Here is a 13,553-nt window from a genome sequence, read left to right on the forward strand (position 1 = left end):
TCACAAATGTGCATAATGATGTAAATACATATCCTTCTTTTTTTTTAGATTCAAATAAAGATGAGTCATGAATCAAAACCAATTCAAATGAGTCTCCTTCTCCTCCTTATATCTGAATTTCAATATGAAAATGTTTTTACTTGCTTATTAAAGATACATTACTGAGGACCAATGTGATTTCATTTCCCCAAATGTTTTTTTCATTATCCGCTTACAATACCAATTCACAACATCTGGAATAACCCTAAATCACATCAACATTTCTGTACTCTTTTATTCGTCTCTAATTCATTGATCTCTACATTTACATGGGTGAATCATTGTAGGGCTAAACAGATGTCCCGGTGAAGCAGATCTGTAAGCAGAGGGATTGGCAGGGCAGGTACGATGACTAGTCAGAACCAGGTTGTGATTCCGTCTGCAGACTCTGCACCAGCTGCAGCAGGCCCTGGATACAGTCTGTCAGGTCATGGTTTGGTATCAGCTGGCTGGCCTGCAGGGCAGTGCTGCCAAATCCCAGTGCCTGGCACACAAACACAAACGGAAACAAACACAGCAGCTGCATCTGTTAGACTCTCCGGGGAGAGCAAAGCTGACTTATATAATAATATCACAGAAAATTGGATTGCAACCTGGTCGGCTTAAACTTATCCCACTTTACCCCTCCGACAACCTGATGTGGTAGGTTGTTACATTGTAACAGTTAAGAACCAAGAGAAAATAAGGATATAAAAGCACTGATTTATACTGTTGACAAAACCATGCATGCTTAAATGGAAACATGCCATGCACAATGTGGAATTCCTTGAGGTTTGCAGTGGCATCGGTAGAATTCCTGCAATTTGTAAACAGCTTGGAAAATGCATGTGTATATGTTACTCAAGTGTTTATGTAAGTGTCCCCCAAAGAGCTCTCTCAGTAGTGACTACCCAGGTCCCTGTGCGTTTTTTTACTTGGTAGGTAAATAAATATAAGGAAAAAGAGACAATTGGACTGAACAGTAGACTTGTGGCTTGGTGGCACAAAGGTTGAGCAAATGTTATAGCTGACAACACTCTCCATATGGAGAAAGACAAGCAAAAATGTACTATCACTGTGGAGATCAAATATACTCTTCAATAAGGCCCTCAGGATTAGTTAGGTAACAAAGGCACCATCCTTGTTTGGTTAGGCCTTGTCATGATTCCTACAGCAGCCAGTTTGCCACTCAAAGTGTGGGTAAGTAACTGTGCTTACTTTTCTTTACTGCTGTGTTGACATGTTGACCTAAGAGAAAGGTCACCATTTTACAGGAGTTTTGGAAATCTGGTGTGGGTGTTGGTGAAATAAAAATAAAAACTCTAATTGTATTTCATCCAGCTGTACCCCAAAAAAACACAAGATGCATGACTGTGAAACAATCAAACACATAAACTGATAGTAGTCTACTTGTCTGATGTCCTGTCTGTTTCTATGTTACTTGTACTTTGCCATAAGATCTTATCCAATCGTCAATCTCCACCTGCCCAGGACCCACTTAACTAGAGTTAAATGGGACAATATTTGAAGGTCCCTGCACTTCCCTTTCCCTCACTAGAGCATTAAGCTTAAATGGTTCAGCTGGGCAGCAACCATTGTTTTGACTGCCCTGCTGACTATGGGTTCTGTAGTCTTTTAATGGTTACCATGACGATTTGTAGTCCTTGTTGAATCCACCTGGAGTGAGTCCCCTCTATGACAATACCTCTCATGATATCACATTCTGACATCACATTCTGATGTCATCAAAACCCAACCGGGTTGCTTTGATTCCGTCTGCAGACTCTGCACCAGCTGCAGCAGGCCCTGGATACAGTCTGTCAGGTCATGGTTTGGTAGGTTGTTACATAGTAACAGTTGAGAACCAACAGAAAATAAGGATATAAAAGCACAGATTTATACTGTTGACAAAACCATGCATGCTTAAATGGAAACATGCCATGCACAATGTGGAATTCCTTGAGGTTTGCAGTGGCATCGGTAGAATTCCTGCAATTTGTAAACAGCTTGGAAAATGCATGTGTATATGTTACTCAAGTGTTTATGTAAGTGTTGTGTTACATCCCCCAAAGAGCTCTCTCAGTAGTGAATACCCAGGTCCCTGTGCGTTTGTAGTCTTTTAATGGTTACCATGACGATTTGTAGTCATGGTAACCATTAACACCACCTGGAGTGAGTCCCCTCTATGACACTACCTCTCATGACATCACATTCTGACATCATATTCTGACATCACATTCTGACATCAGTCTTTTACAGACATCCAAAGTCTTTTAATCATGAATGTATTTAAAGGTGCTGGTTAACAACAGGAGCTGGTTCTGTAATAAACTGTGATATTCTGTAATAAAAACATGTGACCTGCATCACTGACGGCCTCATGATCATTTAAAAATATAACATAATTTACTGGTAATATTTCATTATTAACAGACGGTTGTAAACCACTTAAACATCTTTTTGAATTTGAATTTGAATCATTGGTTTATGTGTTGAAGACATGAAACTTGAGGACATGAGGTCGTTTTTACATTTACCAGGGAGAGTGCACGTTAATCAATAGTTCAGTTTCCATCTCAATCTAAATGTGTCAGATTTAGATAGAGAGCTAATCTTTGTCTGTAGTCCCTGGGCAGGTTATTACAAGTTCTAAAAAAAATGTGGGGCTTTTATTCGTTCTGACAAACATGTATAGATTAAAAATCCCTGACCAGAGCTGGTAACACTGAAATAACATCTTGTCTGAATGGGCTCAAGTCAGAATGCAAATGTCCATGCTTGTCTAAAGTTTTCTGTCCCTTAAGTCAAGTTTAGGACCATTCTTCTTACTATTTCTTGTATATAACAATCATGATTATAAAAATGAACAAAATGTAAAACACCAAATAGCCTTCATAAATTACCTGAATTTCAAAACTATTAAGAACACTTCAGATAAATACTATGAGCAAAGTCACCTTTATAGTTCACTTTTTAAATAGCTGCAAACATGAAACCATGGTGAGACAAATAAGTTAGATTTTAGAGGTCAAAGGTCAAACTCAAGGTTTGAACTTTTTGGCCAAGAGAGCATTTGATTCTTAGGTTTCTGAACACAGAAAACCAAACTTATTATTTAATAACAAAAGTGACAGAAGTCTGGTTGCTAAATGTCTCAAAGCAGCGTTCCCCTCAGGTCATTTAGCTTCATTTTCAAAACCAATGAAAAAGCAGTTTGGATTAAAAAGTGTTAGTGAGTGAATTTTGTTGAGCTGCATATTCAACAGAAACAACACTGACTTGTCTCACCTTCTGTCATTCTCACGTTTACATGTTTAGAATCAAGGTTTTTATTTAGCTGAAATGTGAAGTCAGATTGGTTGATGTTTCACTCAAGGTTTTTTTTTTTCCAATGTCCTCTTTATGTGATGACTGTCTATAATTTTTAGAAATTCAGAAATATATTTCACCTCAATTCAAGATTTTAGGAATTTATTATCCTCATTGTTCAGTTTGTGGGAGCCATTTTCAGTATGTTAATTATGTGTCTGTATATGAAATAAAATGTGTTCACCTGATGTAATTCCCCTTTTTACACAATACAATTTAAGACCCCAACAAGGTTTTAAGTCTGTGGCAGTCACCTAGCTGGTGCAGGATGTCCTGTAAAATTAGTAGTATGGACAAACAAACCATTGGTGCCTCATTCACTAGAGATCTGCTCATTCATCCCACATCTAAAGAGACGCTGTTTACACACACAAATAGCCTCCAAGGCATCACAGAGACTGGAGGAAGTCAGAGAATCGAGACAGTCCAATCAACTCCCGCTAATCCCCACCTCATCTTTACGGCTTTACCAATTAGAGCTAATCCCAACTCGACTACGGCCGTCCAAAGCAGGTGCATAAAGGGTAAGTGGGAAACTGTGTCACTGTGTCAAACTGAACCTTTAAGGCCTAGAGGTGACTCACCTTTAGGAAGTCTCCTCCAAAGAACCACAGCATGGCCAGGCAGTGGGCCACCTGTGCAATCTGAGCTGAGTCTTTTCTGGAGTAGTTTTGCTCAAACTCCAACATGGTTTTTAGCATATCGTGCACTTCAACTCGCTGGGCTTCGTCTGATTGAAAGTCGTGGATATAAAAAAAGATGCATATGCTCGTTAGCTTTTTACAGTATACTACCCTGGGAATAAGTACACTGTACATTTGAAGATTGAAACACCTAATTAATCTATTCGTGGTCAACATAACAAATTCTGGTGTGTCTGCATCTTCTGTATAGTTTGTTTAAGCTTCCACATCCATTATTCCCTGGTAAACATCCCAGAAAGCCTGGTAAATTGTATATACCAGGCTTTATGGCAGCTGTGGTGTAGTGGAGAGCAAGGTAGTTCTCCAATCAGAGGGTGGTTCGATACCCGGCTTCGGCAGTCGATGTGTCCTTGGGCAAGACACTTAACCCCAAGTTGCTCCCGAAGGCTTGCCATCGGTGTGGACTGGATTGCATGAATGTTAGTTAGAGTCTGATGGTGGCACCTTGCATGGTAGCCTGTCATCAGTGTGTGAATGGGTGAATGATATGTAATGTACTACTGATTGTAAGTCGCTTTGGATAAAAGCATCTGCTAAATGACTGTAATGTAATGTATTGAAGCTAATAGGCTTAGAATCATATGTAGGGCAGCAGCTGCGATGTAGGGTAGTGGTGCGGATGCTGCACAGCCAGGGATGTGTCAGCACTGGTCTCTAGTCAGCCCTAACCATGCTAGTGTAAATATGGGGTTTAGTTTTCTGATCGCACAGCAAGACAGCTCAGATAAATATAGGCACTATTGACCTTGTGTTTTAAGTGATGCGCCAATGGAGATCCCTGCTGTTTAGCGAGTGGAGCAAATGAAGGATTGGTGATGTAACTTTCTGATTCCTTCCATTTTAATATTGCAGTGGAAATGGATGGATAGCCAAATCCTGAATGTATGCATTTTTTTTGTGGTTCTATATTACATTTACAGTGTGCATATTTGATGATAATACGCACCATAAGAAGGCTCCAACACCTTGTCAGGATTTTGGGCGTGGGTCTCGAGGAGTTTGGTGAAATGGCAGTGCCAAATTTGTGCCACCTATAATATGAGCAATATCAAATAAACCATGCAACATGTAAACAAAAACCTATTTGGTGAAATTGCCTCATGCCTCATCACATCTGTTTTATTTTACCTTAGAGTACAAGGAACGAGCAACGGGCAGCTCCCCCTTTTTGGCAAACACACCAGCAATGAGAAAGTAGCCGCCACAGGTGTCTGTGCTATCCAGACCATACTCCTCACTGGCATAGTAAATCTGAAAACACATCAGAGAAATAAGCTTCTTTACGAGGCATATTCATATGTATTGAAGATTTTCATTGTTTGAGGGTGTACATGATACAAAAGGAACAAAAGAGTTTACATCCTGTGAGATCAACAATGTACACCATTATGCTGCTCTGATCTCACTCAGATTTAAAAATATATACAAGATGTTAGAAAAGTTCATATGGTGAACAAAGTGCAAACAATTGTTCAGAGTTGTGTATACCGAAAAATACCAAAAAAGTAATGGAACAGTTGAAAATACTTAATGTGTTAAGCCATTTTTGGTGAGGGAGTTACTTATGACACAGACATCATTTGCAAAGTTAAACAGAGCTGCTTCCAGGTTTCCAGTCACTATGTGGAGGCGGCCCAGGCTCCTGTGCAGCTGGTGGTGAACTGGTGAGTGTTCTGGGCTCTTCAACATCACCCACTCGGCTTGGGACAGGAGCTCTATTACCTGGGCTAGATTACCCAAACCTGGAAGGTACAAACACACACATTAAACATCATGAAGGGGAAGGAGATAGGAGACAATTTGAGCTGAGAAACCGTTGTGTGCTTTTTCCTCACCCATGTGAGCCTCAGCCAGTAGCAGGTAGGGAGGGACCAGTTGGACGGTACTGGGGCCATGGATGTCTATGGAGAGGCGCAGGCAGGACTGGGCGGCATGCAGAGCCTCCTGGTGTTTCCCCTCAGACAGCTTGCACTGAGCCACCGACCTGCAAATCTCAATCAGCTCCACCTAAGTACGGAACCAAAACCAAAGTACTCGTCAGGCTGCTTTTACCCTTTATTAATTCACAGTGGTAAACCCCTCGTTTTTACTGACAGCAATCACTGGAATGTTCCATATAAGCATTAATATCACCATTGAAACATCCAAATACTAATCACTGAAATTGGAACCCGCTCTGGAAACAGTGACAACTAAACTAGGAAGCAAAAAGAAACCTTTATATGTCAGCTGTTCTCTACTGTATTTATTCAATGGAAAAGCAAAAACATGTTTTTAAGTAGTTCCCTGCACTTATGTCCATCACAGCACATGACAAACTCCTGCTCAAATAAAAGACTTTAAGGGGTAGAACTGAGACTAAAAAAGTGTCAAGCAGAGTAAGGAATGTCTCTTCCGTCTCCACATCAACTAAAACAGCAGCCTTGTTATCAGTCTCCCCTTATCTATTCTGTGTTTCATGACATTTTCACTCAGCTTATAAAGTGATACCAAAGATCCAAGGTGCCTGTGTTTTACGATTACTGTTTCCTGAGAGATAACACAGTCTACGTCAGAATTTGTGAGAATCTATGCTGTTTTTTTTGTTGATAGACAGTTAATTCCACCATTTCATGAATGCTACAGGTTTGGAATTGGCAGCTTAAGTCTTATGAAATTATGACAGCTTAAACTAAAAACGTGAAAGTGAAACCCTAGGCCATTTTAAAAGATATGATAGATCATAGATAGACCTTTGAGGAAAAACACAAAAAATGGCCTTGCGATAGTTTTCAGACTCCATGTTATTCTTTGCGTTTTCCTTAAAAGTGAGAGATAAACTAAACTAGATTCATACTCAAAACAAGATGTCTGTGTGTGCATGTGGTCCTAATGCATCACATGGATCCTCACCTTTTTAAGCTTTGTTTCAATGCGGCCGGCCTGCTGGAGACTAGCGACTGTCGGGGTGCGAATGGGAACAAGCAGCTGACAGATTCTCTCGTGGATTCCCACCCAGTCAGCCTGCTGGTGCTCTGCATCACTGAGGAATACAAACATTTTTTTTAAAAGGACTGCAATTTCAGGGCATGTTTATATACCCAAACTGACTCCCTCTCTCTAGTCAAATCAAAATGATTTATATATCCCAATGTCGTAGATCGCAAATTTGCCTCGAGGGGCTCATTGCCTCAATTTTGTCACAGTTCTGCTCTCACACTCCACAGCCACTCCCACCTCACCAGCCGGTCACAGCTCTGCCCCTTCTCTCCTGCCACTCTCTCTCACTCACTTATCAGTTCATTCAGCGCACCTGTCTGCCACACCTACCTCATCAGTTCAATCACTCACACCTGCTGCACCTACTCACCTCAGTATATAAACCCCAGTCACTCACTCACCCGTTGCCAGATCGCTCTCCACATTATGCCAGACTTTCCAGCGTTTACCCTCCGACTGATTTCCCGTTGCCGACCCTGCCTGTTTGGACTTCTCCGCCTTGCCTCTGCCCCGGTAAATGACTCAGCCTTCCGTCCCCGACCACGAGATTCCTGCCTTGCCTCTGCCCCGGTAAACCGCCATAGCCTCTGGTTCCGCATCCGCACCGCCAGAAGACTTAACTCTCGACAGGCCAGGTGGTCTCTATTCTTCACACGGTTTCACTTCACTCTCTCCTATCGCCCCGGATCCCGCAATGTTAAGCCTGATGCCCTTTCCCATCAGTTCCAGGGGGAGGAAGAACCTACCTCTGGCTCCTCCTCCATCCTTCCCGACTCCTGCCAAGTCGCTGTCCTCACCTGGGAGATCGAGGAATCGGTGAGGGTAAAGCCGGTCCAAGCTCCCGTCCTCCGAACCGCCTGTTCGTCCCGCAGGCCCTTTGGTCTGACGTCCTCCAGTGGGCCCACTCCTCGAAACTTTCCTGCTACCCGGGCATCCAAAGGACTCAGGACGTTTTTCGGCAGCGCCTCACTCAATGAGGACACCAGACAATTCATCAACGCCTGCCCAATCTGCAATCAACACAAGCCTTCTCACCAGGCTCCGGCAGGTCTCCTGCACCCTCTCCCAGTGCCTCATCGTCCTCTCACATCTCCCTGGACTTTGTCACTGGTCTGCCGCCATCTGAGGGCAACACCGCCATCCTGACAGTGGTCGACAGATTCAGCCAGGACCAAAACGCCTGCCGGGAACACCCAGCAGGCTCCCAGTTTGGACAGTGAGGGTTCTTCCTCCGGTTCCGAGGAACCCTAGCTCCAGACCCCCTCCACCCACCTGTCTGTGGATTCGGACTCTGCAGCCTCGGAGGAGCTACCTGGAATAAAGCTTCTTCCTACTACTCCTTGTGTCAATCGTACTGCTTCTGGGTCCTTACCACACCCGTTACAAGTTTGCCTCTTTCAATTCAGCCACCATGGATCCATAGTCATCAAATCATGGCACAATGTGAGTGATGTTTGCTCAGTAATAGAGCTGTTGGAGAATAACCTGTTCTTCATGCTATGATCTGAACAACTACTTGTACTTAGTGAAATGTTTCTATACAGTTTATATCAGTTGGTTTGATTTGAAGTGCGAACACTTCCAAAGCAGAGCCTCTATCCCATTTAGAAAATATCATCTGAGTGCACAGAGGGCATGCTAAATTGTATGCCATTACATAACTGGTCTGTAATTTTGGTCATCTGGCTCTCTTCTCCTGCACACTTCTGTGGAAACTGTCTTGGTTTTCCTTGCATTTTTTTCTACGAAAGAGCAAGTGTGTTCACGCCAATGTATTTGTAGTTCTGGCCTTGAGACAGAGGCAGCGAGCAGACAGTGATCTGGCCACGTCACATCAACAGTTGCACTGACATAGCTTGTGTGCGTGAGTGCACGGACGCACACAAATAAAGGGGTCTTCTCAGGTCGCGGGGCCACTATGCTTTCTTGTCTCTACTGAGCTTTCTTTGCATATTATTATCTCTCTCTTTGTCTGCATAATTATAAACAGTCAGACCAAACATCAGTCTAGATACTAGTAAACCAGCAGCCTGATAATATGATATGGCTCATTAGGTCTCCACTCCTAACAATGTGATAGCTTTACAGTCTTATTTTGAGCCAAAGTAACCTGGTCCAAAAAAATTAAAAAATAAACATTATGTTGCTCTTACAAAGAATAATAGCTAAGTCTCTTTAATAGCAACATAGGTGTAGCTGCATGAAATATAATTTAGGCTATAAGGTTTGATCTAACTCAAGAAATGTGCTAGACTTGTAGTTCGTTTCAAAGGCTGAGAAGGAAGCAGGCACAATAAGTGTCTGTAAGCTCTTCTCAGCAGACTGGGTTTACTGGCTCATCCCTTCACATAAATCCCTACTGGGAGGGACGCCACCACGTGCTCCTCCTCACTCCCCTTACTGTGCCAATGAGGATTTCACCGGGCACCATCTTATGATCTGTAATTGGATCTGAAGATAGGTCCACCTATGCCAAATGGTATTGTTGACTTACATTTAAAATAAAAGATGATGTGGACTAATTCAAAAGGATCGAACAGTCGAAAGCAAGAGCTTCCAGTCACATGAACAGTAAAAAAACAACAACGTTTTTTAATTATATTTCCAGCTGTTCCTCTCCCTCCCGACGACACAGTCACGTGAACGTTTTTCATGCCGACGTGTTACGTGCATGCGCCTCCGTGGTTTGTGCTGGGACACAATGTGTCGAACACTGCCACCTAACGGCCAAGCTCACACAAAGAAAAGAATACAAGACCAATTTTTTTTTTCTTGTGGCATTTTGAAAGTATGCTCTCACAAATGAATGTCCTGACAGCCATAAACTTACTAAAAAAAAAACTAAAAAAAAAACCGCGAGCTAGGATAAACTCGAGCTTACCAGTAAAAGGTGACCAGACAGTCGGTGCATTGCAGGCGCGCTGGTTCTTGACAGAGTTCACACACCTTCTCCGTTCCTTTGGGTAAGGCGAGGTGAACCACCTCTGATGTGCCCCCCGAAACACGAGGCTCAGCTCGCATTATCACAAGAAAGATAGATTCTTAACTGATGAAGCTAATGCCAGTTGTTGACAAACTAAAAGTTTACGGTCGCTATGGCAACTATTCTGCTGCTGTTACTAAAGGCTTAAAAACACGAATCAGCAATGTAGCCTACACACACACGCGCGCACACAAAAAGCAATATAGTCCATATAATGTTGGATACATGATTTACAACTTGGTTTGGTATCAAATGTGCATTTATTTAATGTATTATCAAGATGAAAACAAATGCATATAACAACAATCGACATGCACACATTCTGTTTCTTTGTGGGATATTTATTTAAAGCAGCTACTGAATATATTCTAATATCAGCTTTAGGTACAAAAATATACACATTTTCAGCTTGTTCTATAGGCTAGGGGAAATTAAAAGTAATTGAAATGTCTAATAAGACCTACAACACCAATATATATTACATAACTTTGGTATTACTTTCCCTGGCCAACAGCGGACAACAAAACCTCTTATAGTATACATGTCTTAAAAAAAGAAGGGGAGCATTATATATTGGATTGATATTAAGGATTCAATGTTTGCTAAAAAGAAAACCAATATACATGTAGGCCATACAATCATTACCAAATTAACCATAGCTTGAGCAATAATCATGACATAGGGATTCATGACTACTGCAAAAATAGCATTTCTGATTAACAAGTCGTCAATTTATTTATATGGGCCATAAAAAAACAAAACAAAACAGAAAAATTGTTGTTTTCCCTTCTCTGGTCACTCTTTCTTGCGCAAGTGGATGTATATGACCCCGCTACACAGCAACGAGGGGACACACACCCAGGCCAGGATGAAGCAGTAGCCAAAGTGTCCTGATGTCAGTTCTCTGGAATCCTGAAGGATTTCCTTGTTATGTAACGTGTAAATGAGAGCTGCAGAAAACGCGGTCAGCCCTAGAGAAAAAATAAGACAAGGTGAAGTTCTTATTATAGGAGCAGGATGTGTTGAAAAGTTTGAAATGTTTTAACCTACTTCATTTCGTATATACCTATTGATTCATATCATATATAATAAAGTGAAAGCAACAACCACCCCCTGCCCACCTTTACATGTTGGGCAACACAACATGAAAACATCACAACATACTAACTCTAACTTCAGACTGTGTCACATAAATGTTAATATCTGCAAGCAACGCAAAATCTGTAAAGGTGTTTGGGTCACTCATTCAATATAGACTTAGAAAATAGAGGCATATTTAATTGCAGGTTTGCCATAACAGGTTTGCCTCAGATGTCTACGTGATCCACCATATTATACAGGTTTGTATCAATTTGACCATCACTAAGAGTAAACTAAAGGTACAGCCACTGTATTCAAGGATTAAACCATTATTTAAATGAACCTAAACCTAAAATTTAGAGGGCCAAAATTAAACTGATTTGCTGACCATGGTCTTTAGATTTGTCAAAGCAAACATTAGCCTTTTCAAATGGTATCATCATACTGAGACATGTTGGCGGCACATTGTTTCACTCCACTGTTACCTGCAAAGACTTGACACAGCCCAGTGAAGTAGAAGAGTCCACCCTTAGACATAGTGAACAGCTGACCCAGGAACACCAAGAAGGAGACAGAGGAGAAGACCAGTGAGAGAACCATCAGGACCTGCACCGCCTGAAGCCACTCTGAGAAAAGGAAAACATTCAGACATCTAAAAAACAGTCTTAGTTCTCAGATTTTACCTTTGGGATGGAAATGTTCATGTGTAGAGGTAAACAAAAATATGTTTTTGCTTACCAGTTTCTTTGGAGGATGCACACAACCAGGTTCCTGTGAAGTTGTCAAACCTACAGTTGTACCATAGGTCGGAGTTCTCCATGCCATCCCACACCCACCAGGACTTTAAAGAGAGATTACACATGATACATACAGCTGGATTATGCAACATAAAATTGGATATGTTGGGCATGACTGTTCGCAGTCCTTAATATGACTTATACCTTCTCCATAGTTGCAATGAACAGAATTGCCAGTGTGATAAGATGCAGCAGGGTCACAAACATAAGCAGGTACGCCATTTTCAACTCCCTGTCAAAAACAAACAAAACGGTTTAAATGAAGGCTGCATGAGCAACTGCATCCAACATAACTGTAAGCAAGGAAATAGCGTACGACTGATATAACGGGTTTGCAGGTCACACAGTGAAAATCAGTGTTAGAGAACTTTCTTGTTTTGCCTTGAAACATCAAATGGAAAATCTGAGTAGCTGAACAGAGTATACTCTGTGTTACGTAAGCCCACACATCAAAACAGAGTGAAATGAGTTATTTCTGAAACTGCTCTTTGACTGGGCTGTGTGTCCCCATCGTACAGAAAACCACAGAGAACATGGGAGGGAATATTAGAATTTAAATGGTACCAAAATATTTACCCAATTAATCTCTCTACCCTTTTGAATGATTTTTTTATTTTATTTTATGCATGTAGGGTATACAGTCTGTACTTAACCTGCCATTTGGATTTCATTAAAGCAGCTCTACTTACGAGGGAATTAAAGTTTGAGAAAAAGCCTATGATTTTACAAAGCTATTTGGCATTGCACCTATACAGTAGTAAGCCTAGTTCACAAGCGAACACTTAAGAGTGTATCAAAGCTGTTTTGACAATAATTTCAGTTCACAATGAGGAGAGATGCAGCAAGAAAGAAAAATACAGTGAAATAAGAGAGAGCGATTGTCTGTGTAGATCTTTATCTGTAGGAGAGGTCCATTTGGGTGGGCGGTGCAGTCACAACAATGTAAAATTATGTCATTACACTAGATTTCCACTATTACATGAAAGTCAACGAAAGGTAAACATTCTGTGAAAATGGGTTAAAAACAAAGCCAATGGTTATAAAAAAAAGTTGGTGCAAGTATCAAATAAAATACACCCATTACACTGATATAATAAGTAACATACTTTTTACTGTCGCAGGATAATTAAAAGAAGCTATGGCACATAAACTGTGTGATTATAAAAACATGTGTCTTTTGACGGCAGGATTTTCTTGCTTCCTGATACTTTAAGAGCTTTTGTTCTTAGAAGAATTGGAAGGATCACTATAATGACATCTTTGTTTTTAAATCAACTGGAACCATGATTTAACAAGATAACCACTGAAATCATCTGAAAAGTCAAGCATCTGTCTACTTACCCCGTGTGTTGCTGGTCTCTCTGAATCAGGTCTTTGGATTTCCGTAGAAGCAGCTTCACCACTTTACTACAACGTTTTGTCCCTCCTGGTGGTCCTCTCCTTTCCAGCCATACCACACCCCCTTATATTTTTAGTCACCCCATCCAAACTTTCCAAGGAGAACGCCTATTTCCTCTGAGCAGAACAGAGCTCCCTTTTGCTGTGAGTTGTAATCGCCCAGAACAACATCACACTCTAAAAAAGTCTCAAATGAGACCCACCCATGGGCAGTGGAGGCACACA

At 41.4% G+C, this 13,553-nt stretch overlaps 2 protein-coding genes across 2 annotated transcripts; both read right to left on the bottom strand.

The window, feature by feature from the left end:
- Positions 1-287: 287 nt before the first annotated feature.
- zmynd12 (zinc finger, MYND-type containing 12) lies at positions 288-10,150 on the bottom strand. The gene is made up of 8 exons (XM_054609836.1): positions 9,952-10,150; positions 6,984-7,113; positions 5,927-6,098; positions 5,667-5,833; positions 5,220-5,342; positions 5,038-5,122; positions 3,972-4,117; positions 288-523 (listed from the first exon to the last, which is right to left on the bottom strand). Exons 1-8 carry the CDS (start codon positions 10,089-10,091, stop codon positions 392-394), a joined length of 1,095 nt encoding a protein of 364 aa, XP_054465811.1. The 5' UTR covers positions 10,092-10,150; the 3' UTR covers positions 288-391.
- A 150-nt stretch (positions 10,151-10,300) lies between these two features.
- On the bottom strand, positions 10,301-13,352 carry LOC129100174 (epithelial membrane protein 3-like). The gene is made up of 5 exons (XM_054609735.1): positions 13,272-13,352; positions 12,075-12,162; positions 11,872-11,974; positions 11,619-11,759; positions 10,301-11,024 (listed from the first exon to the last, which is right to left on the bottom strand). Exons 2-5 carry the CDS (start codon positions 12,150-12,152, stop codon positions 10,849-10,851), a joined length of 498 nt encoding a protein of 165 aa, XP_054465710.1. The 5' UTR covers positions 12,153-12,162; positions 13,272-13,352; the 3' UTR covers positions 10,301-10,848.
- Positions 13,353-13,553: the final 201 nt, after the last annotated feature.

Source organism: Anoplopoma fimbria, chromosome 12 (assembly GCF_027596085.1).
Source record: "Anoplopoma fimbria isolate UVic2021 breed Golden Eagle Sablefish chromosome 12, Afim_UVic_2022, whole genome shotgun sequence".
In the NCBI taxonomy this organism is placed as follows: domain Eukaryota; kingdom Metazoa; phylum Chordata; class Actinopteri; order Perciformes; family Anoplopomatidae; genus Anoplopoma; species Anoplopoma fimbria.

Excerpts from the sequence above, each read along its gene's own strand:
- zmynd12 (XM_054609836.1), bottom strand. The coding sequence starts at position 10,091 with ATGCGAGCTGAGCCTCGTGTTTCGGGGGGCACATCAGAGGTGGTTCAC. Across the intron at positions 7,114-9,951 it reads TGTCTGGTCACCTTTTACTG|TGATGCAGAGCACCAGCAGG; the intron begins GTAAGCTCGAGT and ends TGTATTCCTCAG. Across the intron at positions 5,834-5,926 it reads ACTGGCTGAGGCTCACATGG|GTTTGGGTAATCTAGCCCAG; the intron begins GTGAGGAAAAAG and ends TGTACCTTCCAG.
- LOC129100174 (XM_054609735.1), bottom strand. The coding sequence starts at position 12,152 with ATGGCGTACCTGCTTATGTTTGTGACCCTGCTGCATCTTATCACACTG. Across the intron at positions 11,975-12,074 it reads TCATTGCAACTATGGAGAAG|TCCTGGTGGGTGTGGGATGG; the intron begins GTATAAGTCATA and ends CTCTCTTTAAAG. Across the intron at positions 11,025-11,618 it reads GCTGTGTCAAGTCTTTGCAG|GGCTGACCGCGTTTTCTGCA; the intron begins GTAACAGTGGAG and ends TTTTTTCTCTAG.